Source organism: Sitodiplosis mosellana, unplaced genomic scaffold, assembly GCF_009176505.1.
Source record: "Sitodiplosis mosellana isolate CC-2019 unplaced genomic scaffold, AAFC_SMos_1.0 Smas_scaffold_5, whole genome shotgun sequence".
NCBI classification, from domain to species: Eukaryota; Metazoa; Arthropoda; class Insecta; order Diptera; family Cecidomyiidae; genus Sitodiplosis; species Sitodiplosis mosellana.
The window spans coordinates 1,203,805-1,226,402 of record NW_022595248.1 but is presented as its reverse complement, the minus strand read 5'-3'; the positions used below and the strand labels follow the sequence as shown (position 1 = coordinate 1,226,402).

Below are 22,598 nucleotides of genomic sequence, written 5' to 3'. Positions count from 1 at the left end.
TTTTCTTCCAATATAAAAAGTAGTCAGAGTGTGCTAACGAGGCAAATTAATCACTTACATTCCAATGTAATATGAGAGACAGGTTGAAAATCAAGACCACTTAACTACCGTAATTAGAATTGAGAAATCGATTGTCATCCATCAATTAGATGAGTGGTGTTCGAGGTCAGAATACTCGGTCTGCTGTTTGTCATTCGCTTGCCGCCAAATTGATGTAAGTCGATCGATGCTTGTGGTTTTGTCTTATTAATTTGCTGATTAATTAACAGCAATTAAATTTAATGCATAAAATCAATAAGACGGTTGGGACAAAAGTTGCTAGCGCCAGGCAACACTCCAGCTTTCCCGTGGAAATCCCATTCAATTATTATCCATCATCTTAATAGCACTAAATCCAAAAGTCCTTCTATATTTATTACAAACTTGATGAGTTAGTCACACAGACAAACGCCTTTTGCACAGTGCATTGAGTGGTCTCCGTCTGATGCGACAGTTTCATTCACTCGTGTTGTGTTGCAGCTCATCTTCTTTTTTCTCTCCCATTCTTCGTCGTCGTATGCACTTGAAAAATTCAATAAGAAATCGAAATCGTTCAACATTTAATACATACTAAAATCAAATGTTCCAGCCATCTGTGCTGTTATTTACGCAATATATGCCATTGGCAGCGATTTCAAATCGTCTACGCTTTATATGAACGAACGCTTTTCATTTACCTTCTGTCGACGTTTTGCAGACATTTGGCTCGGTTACACAATAGCATATGGCCTGTTGTTGAGCGAGAGTCTCCAGAGTGAAATGGCATTCGCCCGATGGTGAATACACTCTATCTCTCATTGTGTGTGTCAACGCTTTTTCTCGGAAATATAATGACTTAAATCATCTTTCAAAGATTTCACAAGACACAATGCCAACATTTCGGCATTGAATCCATTGTTCAGACAGTCATTGAATCGATCACAATATCCAGAGATTCATATGCGGATCGATGGTCTCGCGTGCCATAGCAGCAGGAAAAGTGAAATAAAAGATAAATTCCATCATCGACGAAGATATTAAGAAATAATATGTATTTGGTGTAGCATAAAACTTGAAAATCGTCTTTATATTTGGATGAAAAAAAAGGTACCAACGAAAGAAGCAGAGAAAAAAAACCGACAGACAAAACGAAAAGAGCAAACAAATGTGAGTGCAAGAAAGGAAGACGGGGTGAATAAAGTGAATGAGAAAAGGAAGATGTGACAGAAAGTGCAGGAAAAGGGCGAAAAGTGGCTCACAGTCAAATAAACAGCGTACATTTGGGCGAGAGAAACGTTTCAGTTTGTCTGTAACATCCGATACATTCAGATAACATTGAACATATTATGTTATCGATGGCTCGACACACTGAATGCTCAGGATATGTGAGCTCGGTTTCTTTCCTCTTTGCACTCTTTCGCTGTCGATGGTCTTTTTTGTGCTTTCTCCTTCCATTTTTTTGCTCTTGCTTTTCGCTTTTTATATGTTGTTGTTGTTGCTTTCGATTCGTTTAAGCAATTTTTCTTGCATCCGCTTGATTGGAGTGTGTGTATCATAAATTGTGTAGCTTTTGACATGATATTACGTGACGGTTATTTAACACCCGTGTATAGCAATTCACATTCGAAAGCTAGTTCAGCTCTGACTGTCGAAGGAATTCAAGCGAATTCGAACGCGCTGCATGAGAAACTAGTTGAAAATACCAGCCAAACAAACGTATTTCACGTGTGCGTCTCACTCTCTCTCTCTCTCTCTCTCTCTCTCTCTCTCTCTCTCCACATTTTTATTTTTCTCTAAACGCGACACTTAGACACCAGAAAGGGTGAAGCTAAATGCATGAGTGGTGCGACGCGTTTCAAAATAAAAATCGCTTGGATAATCGATTCGAGAAAGGGTTTTGTGACGTTATTAATATATCATATTACGTGTTTGTCGCCTCTCAAAATTTCGCCCATGATCCTTTGGAATGCCTTGAAATGGGATTTCTCTCAACATTTGACGTGTTCATCGTTTTCAACACATGATTTTTTTTCTCTCTCTCTCTCTCTTTATCGTTTTTCGGCATAAAGTTGCACATTTTGAAGATTCTGACGAAAAAAAGGGACATTTTCGCACAAAATTACGATGGCTCTTAATCGAAATAAAAGTTGGTGCCCATATGTCACATGCCATATTTTACCTCGGAAATTACTCGACCCAACTGAAACATATGCACTGCCAAACAACACACACACACACACTCCAAACACCGAGTTCCAACGAGGAAAAAACGATGCAAATACGGCGCAAAAGAGAGAGAGAAAGAAAAATCACCCATTTTAATTATCTTTTAGTATATCGAATTAAAGCCACAGAAACAACAGTTTATTTAGCTGCCTGAAATACCCTCGGAATAGTAATTTAACTACCTGAATTTTTTATGACGAACCGAATAACTCGTTTTTTGCTTGTTTGTTTGCTTTTTTAAATTGTTCTTTTTTCAGCTATTTTAATTGCCATTGTTATTCGTATTTTTGCTCCCAATTTTACAATTTTTTCTATGTATAAAATCAGATTTTGGGGCAAACTTTTTTTTTTCAATTTATCCATGCAGAACAATCTGCACCACAATTCTGGGTGTTACTCATTCATAAATTAAAAGAACACACATCGATTAATTTCAATTGAAAATGACAAAAACCAAATTGGACAACAATTTAATCGCTTTTCATTTTGTGTGTTTAATTTGTGATTTTCAATCTCTAATCCGATATTCAAATAAAGCGCGGTGTTGTGCTTTCGTTCCATGGAATATATTGGCAATAATCTATTTTATTTAACCACTCTCTGAACTTGATCACATTTTTTTCCTCTCTTTCCCCGCTCTCAATTGAATTTGTATGTGTGCCTGTGCATCCGTTGCACTTCGGATGTAGAGTGTGAAGCCAGAATCAATTAATCACATTGGCGATTTTTGTTCAACATATTTTATCGTTACATTTGCCTGTTTAATAAACGATTACAATTTAAATGGTACACACATATACAAATCGCTGACCAGATGGAACACATGTTCCGACCATCGAACCATTGTTTCATTTAACAAAACAAAAGGCCATTGGAATGGAATCATTGGGAAAATTTTCCACAAAAAATAACCATTTGCACAAAATGAAAACGGAATGAAAAAAAGAAGGAAAAAAAATTTAGATTTGAATTTCAAACGGATCAGAATAAAAGAAATATTCTCTTTTTGATGCGTTTTTAATCCCGTCGTTTCGCATTTTTTTTTTACCAAAATTTCTTTCGAGGAAAATTAAATGATTGTTATCAAGTGCAGTGTTTTCAGTTGAATTTGTCTATCGATTTTGTATTAATAAATTCATGAATTGTAAAATTTACAACCGCATACAGCCATAATACCCAATCACCACCGAATGATGGCTACATTTTATTTATATATTCGATTTCACATAGACACTGCAGCACTGCACACACCATTGGTCTATTTTAGTTACCACAAATAATTTTATTTGAATTGAAATAACTGAGCATCTGTAGGTTGACTCGAACGCCATTGGAATGGATATTGGACATTGGACAGTTTCGTCGGTAAATATCATGTTCAAAACTTTGTAAAGAATTATTGCAAAATTCACAAACATGGAAAATGAATTATGTGAGTATCAAAGCTCTATTCTCTCAGTCTGTCGTTGGCATTTCGAGTGACGGTGAGGAGCGATTGAGCAAACGGGGTGGGAGTGAAAATAGAAGAGAATGAGAGAGAGAAAGAGAGACCAGTAGTCAATGGAACCGAGAACAAGTGATACCGTACAATAGATAGGATCGGCGACCGACCAGGAGAGAGCGAAAAATTCAGAAAATTCGGAAATTTGTTTGTTATGCTCTTCTGTGCGTCGATTTCCTGCATTCACCTATTTTTTAGACTTCAGCCATTGCAATGATGCAGCCATTCCATACCAAATTCACTTCTTAACAGAAAAAAAGAACAATGTCTACTAGTATATTCAAAACAGAGTGAAAAAAATTATTTTCGGAATTTTCAATTAAATAATAAATTTTCTCGTGCAACAAAATGTTCACAAAAAACTCGTCGGCTGCCACCTTTCTTCCACCCTTTCTCTAAAACATTCCGCTGTTTGTGCAGCAGCAGAAACATCAAATTAAATTTTCAATTTGAAGTGTTTTGTGCGTGGCGTGAACGGGTGAATGAGTGCAATAAAAAGAATGTGATGGATCGAAGCATCAATACAATGGTATACGCGTTGCGTTGTTGCATGCATTGTTGGTGGGCGAAAAAAATAAATTTATACGCGAAAAAGATATGATATCATTTGGTCTGCACACACACAAAGCCAACATTCACATTGAATTAAATCGGCGTTCGCGCATCGACTGTCTGTCCGTTTGCTTTTATGTGCGGTGCTTAATCTGTCCTCCGCCGCTCTCGTCGCTCTCGCGTAATTTTCACAGTCATGTTCCAAATAATTCTGCGTGTTATCTCGTTGGGCAAACGCAGTTGATATATAATTGAATTTGGTATCAACAATGCCAATGTACTCAGCTCGATATATATATTTTTACTGTCTATGGCCAGGCACCGTGTCACGCAAATGGCTTGCAAATCAAATGGAATGAAAAACGTTGATTTCATATTCCATTCGAAATTACTGATGTGAGTGTTTGTGGGGTTCGAGGGCATAAATCAGCAACAAAATAATCTATATAAAAAATCGACCACTCGCACAATAGTCACAATATCCATTTCACGCGCGCGCGTTCGCAAAATCACGGCTGGAAGCTAATTTTTTACCCACTATTTTCTCACACTGTCCGTTGCAAATATTTTTGTCGCTGTTGCTCATGCTGACTTTTCGGGTTAAAGTTGACAAATGACGGCTATTTTCACGCTGATTGAAATATGTATAATTGTGAATGCAAATAAAATAAAAAATCCCATTCCGGCACAACATAAACGACATCCAACAAAAATATAAACTGAACAAACATGTCCCGAACATTGAAATCGATGTAAATTTTAAATGTGGCGGCCATCGGTTTTTTCGGCAGGTTTTTGTTTCGCATTTTGTTGTTCAGAGCGAATGTCCATTCGTTCGCATGCATTCATATGCGAAATTGATTTGAGCATGGCTTTGGTAATGGTCATGTATTTTCCACTGAAATATAATATTCCATAATTTATGCTAATTACATTATTCGATCTAATTTATATTCGACCGCAGAAGAGGGAGAGAGAAAAAGGAACACACCAGCGAATGAAAATCCACTGGAAGCGAAATAAATGCGTTTCGCTTGTATAATTCGGATGAAAATAGATCGATTGCAAATTCGAAATGTATTTGGTTTTGTGTGGAGTGAGCACGACTACACACTAAGTGAGAGCATCCGGGAGAGAGTATTTGATGTAATCCAAAGCTGAAAACGAGTGTGTGCTCGTAAGCGTGAATTAGTTTTGCTCGTTCAAAATCATAAGTTTGCACAAAATTCAATTGTGCAATTGAAAAGACGCATAAACATTCAATCGAATTAAACTCATCACGGTGCGACTGGTCATTTTAAATGAGAATTTCATTGTTCACTTATCCACGCCCAATTGCTTTCTTCCTTAACATTGCGTTCCTTATTGTGTCCGTCAACACAATTACCGAGAGTTGTGCTTGATGCATTTCTCCCCATCTCCCTCTCCCTCTCTCTCTCTCTCTCTCTCGCTCTATCTCTGTTTATGTGTCGGTCGGTCTGTTTCGGCTGTTGGCTTTTGCTTTGAGAGTTTTGCAATGAATTTAATCTTCTCTTCCGAGTGTGTGCATCGATTTGGATGAATATAATGTGCTCATTCGTTCTTTTGTGTGCAACGGATGGGAGGGAAGTTAAACATTCAACTTTTGCTATTTTATCAGCTCGGTGCTCGCCGATGTGTGCATATCATAGCTCGGACACATTGAACAAATCCATCCATATGCATTATTTCAGTGTATGAATTCCAGTTGGACTCTGTTTGGCCCTGGCCCTGCATCTCATCCATTCATTTGATGTATGTGCAATTTGCATGTGCTGGCAGGCGGACTGTACCCGAAACAAGACAATTGAAACAATATTCCTCAACATTGTCGGCGTGTGTTTATTAATTCATCATCGAAATAATATCTATTCAACTTAATTTACAGAATCATGTTTCATTTGCATATTCCCGTGCCAAAGTTTCCGATCCAATGTGTCTGTGTGCATGCGGTATTGGTATGGTTCACTTCTATTATTATATGATACGGGGCGATGCACACGCTTTGTCCTTTTTGGCATGTGCATCGTTGGCGGTGCGGGGTCAATCCGTTGGTCAGTTGATATACAAATCGTACACAGTGTGTGTACACTGAAGGCAAACAAAACGCCCCTCCATTTCGATCGATTTTTGGCGTTATTTTGAAATGTATTTTCGCTAACACAAACTAGCGATAGCAATTTGCATTTTTCATTTTGAAACCGGGAAACCGGTCGGTTGCCCATTTCGTTCTCGTTCTCGCTCTTCTCCACACACACACACCAATAAATTCAAATTCGAATGTTGACTTTTGCAACTTGCACATCCGCCAATTCATCAAATCTTTCATGTGAAAAATTGCTGGCTTTAACTGCATTTTAATCATTTTTTTTTCTCTCATCTCGTGACATTCTTCTCACGCCAAAGCTTTAAAAGAACATGAAATTCTCCAAAAGCTTCGCAAGAGCGTAAAATTCTACTAAACTGGCACACAATGAAAAATATCGAACGAGAGCGCCTTGACTCATCAATAAAAGTGTGATAATGTTTGGCATGAACAAAAACCATAACTATGAAACCGCATGGTGTGGCCAACACAAGCCGAGATTTATTTACCATATTTAAATCAAATTACATAACATTCTAACGTAAATATATGTATATATGAACGACATCTAATTTAAGTTCGAAACGACACACATTTTCTCCCCCTATCCCTCTCCTCCTCCCTCTCCCTCTCCCTCTCCCTCTATTTCTGGCTCCAACTTTTTTCGCTCTTTATGCTTTTGGTTGTTATCGTACTCGCAACCTAATGCAATTTAATGATCAATTTTCTGTTTCCACATAAAATGCCACGTCGAATGGTTTGGGTCTCACTCTTTGTGTGTATGTGTATGTGTGTCGTTTTTTATATATGTGCCACGCTCTCTTGGCGTTGTTGTTTTTTTCACATATTCGGTTTTGGCTTCGTTAGAGCATTCCCTCTCCTTTGCAAATGGCAATAAAACAGAACAGCAAATGGCGTTCGCAGTGAGTGTGCTAAATGTATTCTGGCAAACGTACAATCTTTGCACTCACTTTAACCGAAAACGAATATATATATATACATATATATATATATATCTCCAGCCATGCCATACAAAGATGCAGATCCAACGGAATGGAATTGTCAAGATGGTTTTCGCTGTATTCACCATTTTTTTTCCTATTGCGGGTGTATGTGAGCGAGTGGTTTTCCTCTCTATTTCTAGCCAAAATGCACACAAGAAAGTGATAAGGGCAAAACGCATGGAAAGCATCTCCAGACCAAGTTTTTCTCACAACTCGAATTGTTCGCAACTGCAACACATTCCCGGCAACCGGTCTCTCTGCTTTGCAATTCGGTACAAGTGCTGTTCACATTGAACAAATACGGAATAGTTTCATTCTGTTTCGTTTTTTTCTGTTCTTATTCGTCGTTGCCATTTCAAAAATGTTTGTCATCTTTGGTCCGAGTTACCCTCAAACTCATTACAATTGTTTATAAATCAATGATCTTTCTGTGATTTCGTTTTTTCTGCTTCATTCTTTCGTCGTCATCATCGTCCTCGTCGTTGTCGTTGTCCTTGTGATGTGGGTGGAATGCTTTCTTATCATGAGTTCTTGCTCTGGCCACACAGTTCAAGTGAATGTGCACATCATCGAAGTGCAGTGTGTACACTGTACAGACTGTGTGCATGTGTATGCATTTCGGATTGCATCATTTGTGAATGTCACAAAAAATTACTTGCTACATCAATAAATTGATAGGGCTGTTGCATGTGCCGACCACCAATACACAACTGAATCGCATGACAAAACCCTGTCTCAGCTCTTTTTTCGCTCTCTCTCTTTCTTTGCCTTTCTCTTTTTGTACCAACTTGTGTTGCTGTTTTCAAGAGCAATCCACAGAAATTCAATCGAATTTGGTTTGATGCTTGAAATTTTTATATGCATTTAACATTTTATTTCGATTTTGTACCAGCCAGCACACACAATCATACGATTCTGATTGCAGTTGGTCGCTGCACAGAAGGAAAAATACGCAATTGTTATGCAATGCACATGAAATGAACGCTTAAAGAAGACGTCGACCCTTCGATAAGCAGCGATTCAATTCAACGATATTGCTCTCTCTTTCAACAATTGCTTGGAACAACGGCGGCTAGAGAAAAAAAATCCCATGATTTGATCCGAACCAAATTTTCATGCGACCGTTTCGCTCTTTTTCTCGCATTGCTCAACGTCATCCAATTTGTGCAAAAACATAAAGTCTTGAAGAAGCCACACTTGAATCGACTCATTTTCTACCATTGAAACATTCGATATGGCATCTACAAAATGTTCTACTCTGGTTTGTGCCCACAAGACACTAAAACAATTCATGAAAATTGCAAAATGCAAAATATTCTTTATGGAAACTTAACTGTTGGTAGCGTTTAATTTTCACCGAATCGCTTTTTTGTGTATGCCAATGCCGAACACGCGCGCACATACACACACAAACACAAAATGTTATTATTAGTTCTTTTTCGAGGGCATAAAAGTTCTTATTTGCTTATTACATGTTAGCATGAATACCAAAGCAGATACAAATAAGCATCTCTCTCTCTCTCTCTCTCTCTGAGGTTGTTTTGGGTTTTTGGGTCGAATTTGCCTGCGGAATTCAGGCAGTTTTCATTTCGTTGAGGTAAATGCGAATGCGTGCCTGCATAAGAAGTCACCCGAAAAAAATGGCAGCAACAGAAGCAGCAGCTCATTGTACTTTTGCACATTTTTGGCAATAGTGTCATCAACTTTGGCTTTAAAATCATATCCACGAGCAACATGACCACGTTCAACTGCCGCGATGCTCACTCGTGCACAGAAGATACTCCACGGAAGATACTCGTGCAAGAGAGCAAAAGACATACATGTACCGTACTACATTCTATTCTACTTTTTTGTTCGGTGTATTATTTATGTTTGTGTTATTCTTCTGCATCTGATCTACATATTATCGCCATTTGTATGAATATTACTTTGATTATTTTTCATTTTATTACCGACTTTTAGACTAAATGCATAAGCGTGTATCATTATTATGGTTATGGTTTGGGCACGTACACAGCAGCCGAAACACTCTCCCGGTCTCTCCTTCAGCGCATACGTGTATGTGTGTGAAACTCGTGTGCATATTCTGGTCGTCGTGTGCAGATGTGCTTTCGATGTTTACTGAAGTTGTACCCAGGTCGACGTTGGTTGTACAAAACTTTTCCCAATCCGAATAGCGCTACCAAATTTACAGTTGATCTTTCGAAATGAGAATACGTTACTGTTTCTAGTTTTTTCTGCCAGCAACGTTTCCGATTTGAATATTACATTTGAAAACGTGCCATTTGCACGGAGCTCAGCCCAATTTTCAAGCGCTCTTGGTTTCGAAATGGCTGCGTTGCTGTTGATAAAAGTGAATTTTTTCTTTTCTCTCCATTAATACGCTGCATCTTAGTTGTACGGAACAAGTCGCCGAACAACCTCGAGAAAAGAGTAAATCGTTCACAAAGTGTAAGAAGCCAGAAATTGGAGATTGTATTTATATTGGCGTTTTATGCTCACCTTTTTCCATACACAAAATTTATATATTACGAAATACACCGTGGCTTTTGACACAGAACTACTTTAATTTGATAATTTGTTTCACTTCACAACGGCCACCCTGTATGCATTTTATAATGATGAGATTAAATTGTGTAGTATGCGATGGATAGAAGAAGAGCCCAAGAGAATAATGATGAGAGGACGATTGCGGTCATGGAACGTTCTTTGAATTGTTTAATGTGTAACTTTGCCACAATTACTGTAATTCGCATATCGTTCAACGATAATCACTTTTAAATGAGGTAAATAATCGAGCACACATAAGGAATGGAATCCACTTGAAAATCTCATCTTCTCTCTAAAATAGAGAGAAATATATAAATTTGACCACCTCAAACAGAACCAAACCAAACAAATTCAACCGAATGAACGTTGAGCGTATATGGTTTTCAGGAAAACTACTCGAAAATTCAAGTAACGTAGACGATTTGTCATCGGGAATATGGCGACGTGTCCAATATCTATTCTTAGGAGGAAGAACCATTGAGCAGGAAAAGAAGATCGAAATATAGGACGAAATGAAAAGCAAGAGCTGGATAGAAAGAGAGAACAAAGTTCGTGTTTATCTTTTGTAAAGTGTTTAGATGTTGTTAAATGCTTGTGCTTGATGGTTGATTTTCAGTTGGGGAGCACAAGTTAAATAAAATAAAATGAAAATCAACTTCAAAAGTAACCACAACACGACTCAATGATAAATGTGCACACAGTGCCAATTGTCCTTGGCTGACGATGTGAAATCATATCTAAAGAAGCGGCTGCTCCGTATATGATGTCTTGGTAATGAGCTTTTATTACATCGTCATTATTTATGGTTTGTTATTAATATTTGATATTAAGATTGTGCTTGTCTTGTTCAAGTGCGTGTGTATGCGCACATGTGAATAAACGAAACGGAAATGAGAATGCGTTGCGTGACAGTCAAAAGAAATTACGATTTTCCTTATTTAATTATTTCGTCGAATGGCATCACTTAAAGTCCCACGAAATCCCAGCGGCTGACAATAAATAATACCGAAAAAAATCGTATATTCGAAAAAAAAGAAAAAAGAATGAAAAGGCGAATAAGAAGATCGAGTGGAAGAGAAGACCACCAAAAAAGAGAAAAACTCGTACAAACAGAGGAAACACAAAAATCGCTGCACATGAGACAGTCAATGGAATACGTCAAAGAATGCGAGTAACGAATGTGGTGAACACGGAAATAATTTCTAGAAATAAATCGGCGATGAAGTGAACGTGTTGTTGCGTGTGAGCGTACTGTTTTATGTGATTCGTTTTTATTTCTCTTCATTGCAATCATAATTCATTGCTTTTCGCTACGTATTTCAAAGCAATCGTATGTGCCAGTCGACGCGAGAGAGAAAGAGAGAGATAGAGAGAGAGAGAGAGAGAGAAAGAGAGAAAGAGAAAGAGAGAAAGAGAAAGAGCAAACCAACGAGATTCTATTCCCGATGCATCAACGGGCAGATAATATTCGTGGTTACGATGTTAACCATACCTATTTATAAAATCTACAATTTGGAACGCATTGTATCACAGATGGGTTGATATTCCACTTTTGGCTTCAAGTGTTTTCTTTGAAAGAGCGAGTAATGGCATTGAGTGGATAGTGTGCGCGCGTGCCATGCCATGGTGAATAGTGTGTGATTTCTGGTATTCGGTGATAGAGAATGTATGTTGTGGTCGACACGATTCTCAGCAAAGAGTCATTCATCGTACAAAACCCAGCTATTTATTTTCGACCACATATTTTTTCGCACTCACTCACTCTGCTAGTGAATGTGTGGCACCCACACCAAATTGCGAACGCACAGACAAAGTGCACACATTCTCTCGGTCTTATTAATTCAGGGACGATAACGAGAGCGAGCGAGCGACACACTTTCTTCTCGAAACGCTTGCTCGGCTGCTGCATTTGACTCAAATACAATTACGGCCTTGTTTTGTACACAAAAACACATTTAAAATGGCATTATATTGTAATTTATAATTTAGTACATTTTAGCAGGCGACAAGCCGGCTTTAGCATACGACTCAAACATTCACAACTATTTTCCAAGGAAATAGTCATGCAAATATTTTACAACAATTCTCTTCGGTTCGGTGTGAAATAAAGAGCATGCGAGTGTGAGAGGGACAGAGAGAGAGAAAGAGAGAGGGAAAACTAGAAGTTGTCAAGCTGATGCAAAGCATGGTACGGCTGCTAAAATGGATTGCCGAGTGTTTGTCATATGATAAACGTTGGTTCGTGTGCAGGCGAGGGATGAATTTTCATGCGAGAACATGAAAATTCCATGATAGAATATTTCGTTCCTTCCACTTGCTCACTCTCTTCCATTCTTTCTCACTCATTCGATTGTAGTTTATGTGTGCATTTGTAATCAGTGCAAAGGCATAGAACGATTGATGAAATGCTTGGGATTCCGCCACACTTCACTTCCATTACCGTGATAGCGGGATGAGGGAGGCAACGAGCACTGCATATATCTGTCGCATGAATTCTCTCTGGTCGCTGCTCTCGCATCATTCATCACACTTTCTCATCTCGAATAGTGTGCCTGTTCGGTGCACCAGTTTCGCCAATGGATCGCTGACATGCACCTCGCCCAAATTAAGATAAATTTATTTAATGTAATGGTCGACCGAGCATGACACAGAAAACGGCAAAACAGAGAGAGAGCGAGAGCAAAGAAGACACACTTTTATTACAATTTAAACGCTAATTTTGTGTTTGTGCGGTGCCGTTCAAACAAAACGAAGTGAATGAATGCTTGTCCGCCCCCCAACGAGAGCCTATTAAATGACACGGAACGGTCGAACACGGTGCTTCTTATCTAATTCAATGATTTCTTTGCGTCTCTTTATTCGTCGGTTAATTCGTCATACAGGTAATTCAAGGATTTCATAGACCAACAGAACGACATAGATTGACTACACTGAATTCTATTCAGTTTTTCTCGCTTTGGCCGTGTACTTCTCTATGACCAATTTAATATTTACAGAAGACAGCACGAGACGAGGCAGATAGGAACGAACGAGAAATAGCGTTGGACATGGAGATGGTTTGTATTCATTTTGCTTGTGCCGAAATCACACACAGCTACAATTTTGCATTTTGCGCTCAATTTTACTTCGGAACAGAACGAATGGCTCAACCTTTTTCAATTCATTTAAGTTTGAATAAAAAAAAACCTTTTCTTTTGCTTTTTACTTCCACCTTTTATTTGTTAATGCGAAGAAAACAACCAATTTCTTTTGAATACACAAGACTTTTGAATTGAAAATTATTTTCCTAGAGAAAGCGAGAGATAGATAGAGAGAGAGCGAAAATAAATACACATTTTACCGTTCTAGCAATGAATAGAATGTTCACATTGCGAACAAGTGAAAGTAGTTGTTAGCATGTTCAAATGATTACCTCAACAGTTCCCATTCAATGGGAATGTTATTTCATTTTCCTTCTCGTCTAAAGTTTACTTTGCCTTTTCACAGCCCAAAGATCCAAAATTCATTTTGAATTTCATCTTCAATTCGGTGAATGTTCAAGCATTTACGAAATATTGCTGACGCATTCAATGAATATTCGTCAGATTTTCCAAATTCAAACATAAGAGAGCAGACAATCTTGACGCAAAAGCACATCTTGATGATTTGCATGAATATTTACCGTCGTTTTTTTTTCTGTTGTGAAGAACATCAGAGGAAAATGTAAACAAAAATCGAAAAAATGCAACGTTCGAAGGTTAGGATAAATATAATGGCGAATAGAGAGATTTAGGCTCGGAGTTTTATTTCAATGTTCAACGAAAAATCGATTTACCATTAGCTAAAAGTATATTATTAGGCAATTTTTTGATGGAAATACAAGTTTGCAATTTTTTTAAAAACAAATTCAGCAGTGGCCGTGAACTAATTTACTTTCCATATTCAACTTACGTTTCAAATAGGTCACCGTCATTGAAATACAACGTCATTTGATTTCCTGGGTATTTTATTTTTCGAAACATCTAAATCAATGAGTTAAACTCATCGAGTTTAAACGGTTTACTAGATCAAATGAATGTTGAAGTAACACGCCATGCTACTAAAGCTTGGCTGCTGAACGCGTTTGGTTCATTTTCCCGCATTTGTTGTTCTGATCATTGAACACAACCCCAAATTCAGTGTAAGTGTTAATTTGAAAACCGATTGTTTCATGTCGATCGACAAGATTCTCTCTGGCTAATCGCCATCAATGAAGCGATTGATCAAAACCGCGAAAGAAAACCATAGGTCGCACTTTGCGGTTGGGTTTGGCAATTGTTGGGTGTCACTATCATAGCGTTTAATCAGTGCAAAAAGTTGTGATGCTTATCGAAATGTCATTTCGATAAAGATGGCTTCAAGTTGTCGACTGCCATCGACGATTGGCTTCTGTATCGTATTTCAACGGTTGTGGTATTTCGCGCGCGCTGTGGTCGAGATTCAGATTCATCAATCGTGTCGTAAAACAAAAAGAAAAGTTTCGGAGCGGAAAAACGCAGGCGATTTGTGTGTGTGAGTGACAACAGTTAACAATACCCAACCGACAAGCGGCAACAATGCAATGAGTTTGTGTCCTCCCCTTCCCTGTCGGCTCAGTATCAGTCTATCGATATGGTTGTTTGTTTAAACGTCAATATGACCGCAACGAGAAAGATAGAAAAAGTATTTTCATTCCTTTCGGATCATTATTATATCCCTGTGTATCGTCTTCGCGTGGCTTCGGCGACGGCAGAAACGAGCGAAAAATCTCAAATCGAAAACTCGTTTAGCTAAACAGTTGTGATTGTGTGTGTGTGTGTGTGATTGTTGTTTCATTTTGTTGGCGCTGTGTGTTTGGTATCTCTATCTTTCGAGGATGTAAAGTTATCTCAGTCGCAGCTTGATACACCGGGATTAAAGTATTAGGATTGGGATTTCTAGTTGTTCGTGTGTCGGTTGTTTTTTCTCTCTTTCTTTTTTTTTGGTTTTTCGTCAGTTTATGTTTTCAGCACGAAAGCTTTGTGTCGTTGTTTGTTTATTGCGCGCTGCGTATGAATTCCAAACCGAAATCCATCAGTCGTTTAGCAGAGCAAGAGGTAGTAAGTAAAGAGCGAAAACAAAAGCGACCAAAAAGAAACAGCAACGCTGCGAGAGAAGAAGTAAAAACTGTGGCGGCAATAATGACAAAGTACGCACAATCGTTTTTATCCAACAGAAAGATTGAATTTATTTATTATGGATAACACGCACTTTGCCAGAAACATCGATATCGAGATTTGGGATTTCGTTGTTTCTGTCCGACTTTTCTATCCCTTTTTTTTCTTTCGCCTCAGCCTCTCGTTGTCGCTCTCGTTCGCCGTCAATGCAATCGATGTAAATGCTCAGATTGGCAAAAGCGATTTCCCAATAATTTTTTTTCCTTTCCTTTTCGCTTGTTATGAAATTTCGTAGGTAATCGAAATACATGATCCGTGGATGTTACTGTGTGCAAACTTAATCTCACATCGACCGAACAACCAACATCGAGCGAAGAGAGAAACAAAAAATGAAAAAGGAAAATACTTAATCAAGCAATCGCAAAAAATTGGTTGCTAAACTGGAAAAGTTTTTATAGATTCTGTGGTCGGGGTGGGGTGTATGAGTGTGTGTATGTTTTTTTTCTGCTTCTTCTTTTTTTCGGTCAGATTATAGTATAGTCGGGACGTGGTTGGTTCCATGTGCGCCGCATTTCCCATGCTGCAATTTCGTCTATTCAGCTTTACGTCGATTTAACGTTATGATCCACGAACAATTTGCAAATCGCTTTTTCCACATTTGACCAAATCACGGGATGTATAATACCGATTCTCTCTCTCTCTCTCTCTCTCTCTCTCTCTCTCTCTTCTGTGTTTTTCGTAGTTCGCTCTTCTCTCACACCGCTCTCCTGATCCCATTACAACGTCCATTGAATTAATCCCAACAACTAGTTTCACATCATAAAATGTAAATGCAGCAAATGAAAAAGCCAGAGTTTGAATGAATACAGAGAGAGTTACAAGTGCCGGTGAATAGACTATATGATTTCGCAAATGGTTTGTTAAATCCAATGAAGGCACACTCAACTGAACCATTTTCTATGCTCAACTCCATTTACAACCAATTTTTTTTTTCAAAATGTCTCGTGATTTTTCTTTTTTCAGTTCAAAAACAATTAATTTCAAACTGCAGGCAATGCGCACACGGTCATAACCACTTTGTTCGAGAACCAATTACCCGCAATCCATTTTTTTGAGCAATGAAAATAACATTTACCGCTAAAAGCTTAAACATCATCATCCATTTAGTTTGTACACCTTTTGATTTAGCCAAATATGCCTCTATCGACATCAACATCGTCGGTGCGTTCAACCGCCTTTTTTCTCCGCTTTTCGCAACCACTGAATTTGCAGAGAAAAATTGGTTCCATTATTAAAAACACATCACACACTTGGAACATTTACTCTATTTGCCTGCTGGTGGTGCTGCCAGTTTCGAGTGTTATTTGACACAAAAAAAGCATATGCCAGAAAAAATCTTCAAACGACACGAATGTAACAGCACTTTTTCAAGTTTTCGCTACAATTGTTGACCAGCTTGCACTCGGCAGAAATGTGTTTATTGCATTGACGCCGTTATCTTTTTCCTGTCGCTCGTCGTTCACTCACAGAAAGTGCAAAAAGTTCACATATTTACTGGCCTCTAATGTCCAATAAAAAGAAATTTAAAAGTAATTTTGTCTACGGAAAACTGACTCACATCAAGAACAAACGACAAAGAGAGAGAGAGAGAGAGCGCAAAAAAAACACCATTTCGGCTCTGACATTAAAATATAGATGTGGACCATTTTGGGCTGGAATGGAATCAGAGCTAGAATCGGAGTTACGAACCTGTAGGTTTTATCTTGTTTTGATTGCTCTGAATGAAAGTAACGGCAAAAATAGGGGTTTCAAATAATTTCTAAGAATGGAATTTTTGCTTCCCAACGAAAATCTTCTTATTACGTATCATTATTTTTCACCAAAATTGTGTGTCCATATAGGAAGTTCCCATTAGAAAGCATATGAGAAAAGATGTAAAAATTTAAATTTTGTCAATAAAAATTGTTGCGTTTAGTTTTTGGAATTCGATCGTTATCATACGTTGACTTTTCTCTCTTATTTCAATCAAATACCGTCAAATTTCAAGGAAATATACTCAAAATAATACATCATTTGTTTCATCAAAAACGTAGAAAAAAAATCAACAAACACTCAAATGCAGAAAACATTTCAGTTGAAAATGTAACATGAACTATCCAAAAATGGCTCACATAAAATGGTCCAAGTGTCATTAAAAGCAGGTCATAGCAACACGACAACGATGCAATAACTGCACAACAGTAACAACAACCGAAAAACAGATGAAAAAGCGATAACAGTAACATGAGATGTTTCTGTTCTTTCAAAACGACATGCAAATCTACAGAGCGTAGACACAACAAAATAAACATATTTCCAAGTAAATTTGTTGACGTGAAATGTAGACTTTTCTGTAAGTACATGCATGTTTTCGACGGGGAAGAAAAAAAGTTTCGATTTCTTGTCGTTGCGATACTGAATAAATCATGATGTTGGTATATATATCAGCGTTCAAAAATCTTTGAAAAAGAAAATCTGCACGAAATCAAATTCATCACATGATGGGGCGATTGTGAAAACTCGATTTATGTTACACACCCCGAACGAAACAAGAAAGAAGAAGAAGAAGAAGAAGAAGAGAAACAGCTGAAATAAAAGTTTTGTAACACTTACCGCAAATTGATTTGTGACTGCAGCGAAAGTTCTGGAATGTATGTTGTATGATTGAAATCCATTTGTATGATTTTATTTCAATGTGTATATTTTTATTTAGTTAGTTTTACATGTTTCCACAATTCTCTGCACCGTTTTTTGTTATCGTTTTTCTCCATCTTCACCATTAAACGTCAGTATATATAGTATTTATAGCAAAGCGCGTTTTCTTTACTCAATTTACTTAGTATTTATTCAATCAGAAACAACAAAGGATAGCTTCAGAGTTTGAAACTGTTGTTTTTTTTCTCGTTTTGTTAGTGTGAAACAGCCGAAACTCGTCAATTTTCTTTATTAATTTATTCATGAGCTTTGTTAATCTTACTAATGAAGAACTTCAAGTGTTTCCTTGCTTAGATAGGTGATGCTTGCATTTTAAAAACATGTCAATTTTTGAAACATTAAATCTTATCATATAAATAGTCATCATTTTTTTACATATATATCCTTTAATATATTATTCTCAACAAATCACCATGATATTTTTGTTATCTGATTATGTATAAGTTTTCTCTCTATATTTCTTTTGCTGATTTTTCATATTTTTGCTTTCACTTCGGTTTTATCGAAGTCGCAAATCATAGTACTTTTCTCATTTTTATGTCAATTTGCACCCAAAACATAAATTCCCAACAGATTTTGCTCCATTCTCCCGGTGGAGTCGAAGTGTGAATTTTGCTACTTGTCAAAATGCCAACACATTTCGAGAAAAATGAGTCAATTTTTTGGCTGAACAACGTGCGCTTGCTATTGATTGCCAAAAAAATGAAATTCCACTCTACATGGGTGCCGAATCCCGGAACGAGAAAAAAAAAAAAACGACAATAATTGTACTGAGCAATTCAATTCACGTACGTTGTCGCTAACAATTGAATACACACTAATTAATATAAACATTAAGCACGTGAGCCGAAATCGATGCGATGCGATGCATAGCGGCGTTTGGCATACCAATTTAACGAAATGAAAATGAGCTTTTACCGATTTTGATTATGTGTGAAGCGTTTAGTTTAGCATCGGATCATCATCGCTGTTTATTTACGCAGCGCGAGTTTAATATATATACGTAGTTAATTCAAAGTATGCATGACAATGGTAGTATCATATTGCTTATGCATTGCGGATGCTGTTCGCCCATAATTGTGTGCACAAAAGAAAATTTAAATTGAATCTAATTAACTGCATTATTCAGCAAAATGATATTTGAGCCGTAATTTCGCTGTGGCAAACAACATGCGCAGCCATTGCATGGGGGAGAGATGTTCGAAGGATGTAAACATGTGTGCACGTTTAGCACGCTCATTGATTTGTCTAAACGCTGACTATGTAACAACTTAATTCCCTACACACGTAAACACATAGCAAAATCGGTATACAGAAAGTTTACATCGAAAAAAATTGATTTTTCACTTTAAAAGTTTCGGATACGAATAAACAATTTATGAGAATCATTTCGAAGACATGAACAGAAGTGATGGAGAAGAAAAGAGAATTGTTAGCGTTTTTCGCTTCCAGCGCACTCCCGTTCGAATATCATTGACACCTATCGTAATACGAATGCAAGCTATTTTTATGTGAATGCTTCATTTTATGCTCGTTCGATTGTATTTCTATCGTAAATTATAATTTTTTTCAAACTGACTTTCCTCTGCTGATCGAAAGTGTGCGAGTGCGAGTATGTGTTGTGTACGCTGGTTGCACCATGCACGTATGTTACTTCAATCCATGTCAATAATATTCTCTAGCGATTTCACACATAAAAACTTTTCCCATTTTCACTTATTGCTTTATAATAAGACGTGTTTGGAAAATGGTTTTCGACCTCCCTCTCCTCCTCCCGCTCTGCCATTGACGCCGAGAAGTGTATGAATGATTAAAATATAGTTTTACTTTGAGGGAAAATCGGCGATACATTTCTTCCATTCCCGCCCGCTTAATGAGTGAAATGTCGATTTTAATTTTGAGCTGCTTCTTAGTTTCTTAATTCCTTTGTTTTCAATTCAAGAAACGGGGCCATTTTGCCACTAATTTCCTATCCCACCCGCTATATTACCTTATTTTCTTGTCGACGTCACGCTACGTGTAAAACGCATTCAACTCATTCACTCTCATACTATCACACTCACACAAACTATCTCAAACGTTCAAGACACTCACAATTCATACACAATTGACGTTCACATTACACTTAAACACACAACATTTTCTTGGAATAAACTTTCGTGAATTCATTTCGAGTTTCTCTTAATTTTAAACAAATACATACTAGTTCTTTCTCTCTGTGTTTTTTCTTTTTATACTTTTGCTTTCTTTAATTCAGTTTACTAGCTCTCCTATCAATTTATATGTGTATACGCAATAATGTCTATATATAGAACTTGTGCTCTCTCACTCTCTCTCTCTCTCTCTCTCTCTCTCTCTCTCTCTCTCTCTCTGTGTGTGTGTGTGTGTGTGTGTGAGAGAGTGTGTTTTTCTTCTTTCTTCTTCTAGTGTTTTTTAGGTGAAATTTTTTTACCTATTCAAGTGGAAAATTTTACCAACAGAAAATAAAGTTTTGCAGTTAACTAAAAGTACAAGAGCATAAAAAATACAACAGCAAATACGAGTCGAACGAGTTGAAATGGTTATGGTTATGGCGTCGCTGTAAGCCCCGGGAGGATGTTGATTCGGTGGTTTTGATGCAGCTGAATATTCACCATTATGTTCTACTCAAGATCCGAACCAGTTCCACGAGTGGGACAGAAACACCAGATGAACAGAAACCGAGCACAATGCGAGGGAGAACGAGAGAGAAAAGGGAAAAATTGGAAAAAGAAATACATAAATTATGATGTCAATTGAAAAGCAAGCAGCAAATATTAAATTTTCAGCAAACCAACATAAAATCAACTGTGCATGTGAACAAGTTTTATTGAATAATAAGTGGATAACAGCCAAAAACTCAACAGCATTGGCGACCCACCGACAACAAACCGTATACGGTTATGCCAGCAGTTTAAAGCATTTTCCCATTCAAATGCTGCTTAAAATGCATCTGGTATGTTTTTCTATAATTTAATTTACGAAAATGCATGCTGTTGTTGTTTTTTTTTAATCTTTTATCCATTTGAAAAAAGAATTCACTTCTGCATCTGGTCGCTGTTATAAGTTGGAACAGTGCATACAGTAAATAACAATATCCACTGGGAATTTGGTGAAAAAAAAATGTATGGAATGTGTGAAATATTTGACACATGAACATGTTTAATTCATTTTCTTCATTTTGATCATATGTCACACATTTTGCTAATTTTTGCAAGCATTTTCCATTTTGAAAGACCATTTTTGAGCCTTATATACTTCTATAGAGGAGGAAAATCATCTTTTTATGGAGAAAATCTTCATTTGAAGTGGATAATATTGATTGTAGAAGAAAAATTAATGGATTTACTGTTGAATTTTGGCCGGTACAAAACTTGATATTCAAATCTTTGTCATATGCAGAAATCAAAAGGTTTTTTTGTAAATTCATCGAATAAATTCTGCAATAAATTTCAGAATTAGCCAATTTGGAAATGGATAATCGTGGCAAAGTGTTCAAAAATAATGAAAGCATTCAAACAGTCTGCATAAAATCACAAATTCGTATTCACATACAATTCGAATGTTGGGAAAATCCAATATCCCTATTGAATGATACCAGATCATGCGTATATTGGATATTGATTTATCAGTCAGGATTGGTAACTTACCTCCGTCCTTCCACTCTTCAACACCGTAGTCGCCGACCATTTGTGAGTCTTTGGATTTTTTGCCATTCTCCATGTAGTGTTCGGTTGTTTTTACGGTCGTCGGTGCAATTAGTTCTATTTGAAAGTTTTCAAATGAATCGAAACCTCGTTAAACATTCGATTTATGTTCACAACTTTATATCGCATACATACGCAAGCACACATATATGTGTGCATGCCATGCAAGTTTTTTTTCAAAATAGAATTTTATTGCATTTAATTAGTGTGATTTACCTTCGAGTTTGATTAATCCATCGGTTTCGCCTAGCGAATTTTTTGCAACGCAACGGTAGGATCCGTAGTCACCGGGTCCAACCGTTCGAATTTTCAGCTTCATATACTTGCTGTAACCGATATTCGTTGAAGATGTCTCGTATTTGTCGCCTGATCGAGCCGCATCTACCCAGAGAAAAAGAAAACAACGGTCGAATTGATGATTCCAGTTTTTGCATAAACAAACAAAAAAACAAATCATAAATAAACAAGTTGAACGATTTGATTTTTGGTAACGTAGGCATTGTTATTCTCCAGATAGAACGATGTGTTTTTTCATCGGTAAAATTACGACACCGAGAGAGAGAGAGAGAGAAAATGAGCAATCGATCCTCATTTATCATTGATAAATATGCAATCGAAATAGGCATATGTCGCGCTCGCATTGCTTGCAACTAAAATGATGTCATCCGTTTTATTACCACCCTTGTTCCACTGATACTATGGTCGTTGCTTGAGCCAAACGAGAATATAATAAATCTTCGCATTTACGACTATGTTTCTTTTTCTCCTCTTCGTCGGTACAAATTCAAATCAATCGAATCGGTTGAGTTTCAGCACCCGTGTCGTCACCTTTACCCATGCTCATACTCACAAAGGTACGACACACACCCGAAGCCGACGAAGTAAAAAAAAAACTTACTGACGAGGGTTTTGTTCGCAATTGCTTGACATTTTTTCTTGTGTCGGTGTGTGCTCTCTTGCTTCACTCTCTCTCTCTCTCTCTCTCTCTCTCTCTCTCTCTCTCTCTCTCTC

At 37.4% G+C, this 22,598-nt stretch overlaps 2 protein-coding genes across 4 annotated transcripts in view; both read right to left on the bottom strand.

Annotated features, from left to right (window-relative positions):
* Positions 1–22,598, bottom strand: part of LOC129566934 (uncharacterized) — a 175,728-nt gene that overhangs the window by 36,598 nt on the left and 116,532 nt on the right. The gene's annotated exons all lie outside the window — the stretch shown is intronic.
* The window catches only part of LOC129566926 (lachesin), a 41,109-nt gene continuing 36,457 nt past the window's right edge, over positions 17,947–22,598 (bottom strand). The window contains exons 12-14 of the mRNA XM_055443321.1: positions 21,804–21,968; positions 21,531–21,644; positions 17,947–20,504 (exon numbers count right to left, since the gene is read on the bottom strand). Coding sequence (XP_055299296.1) covers positions 20,311–20,504; positions 21,531–21,644; positions 21,804–21,968 — 473 coding nt within the window. The 3' untranslated portion in view covers positions 17,947–20,310. The remainder of the gene's footprint in view (positions 20,505–21,530; positions 21,645–21,803; positions 21,969–22,598) is intronic.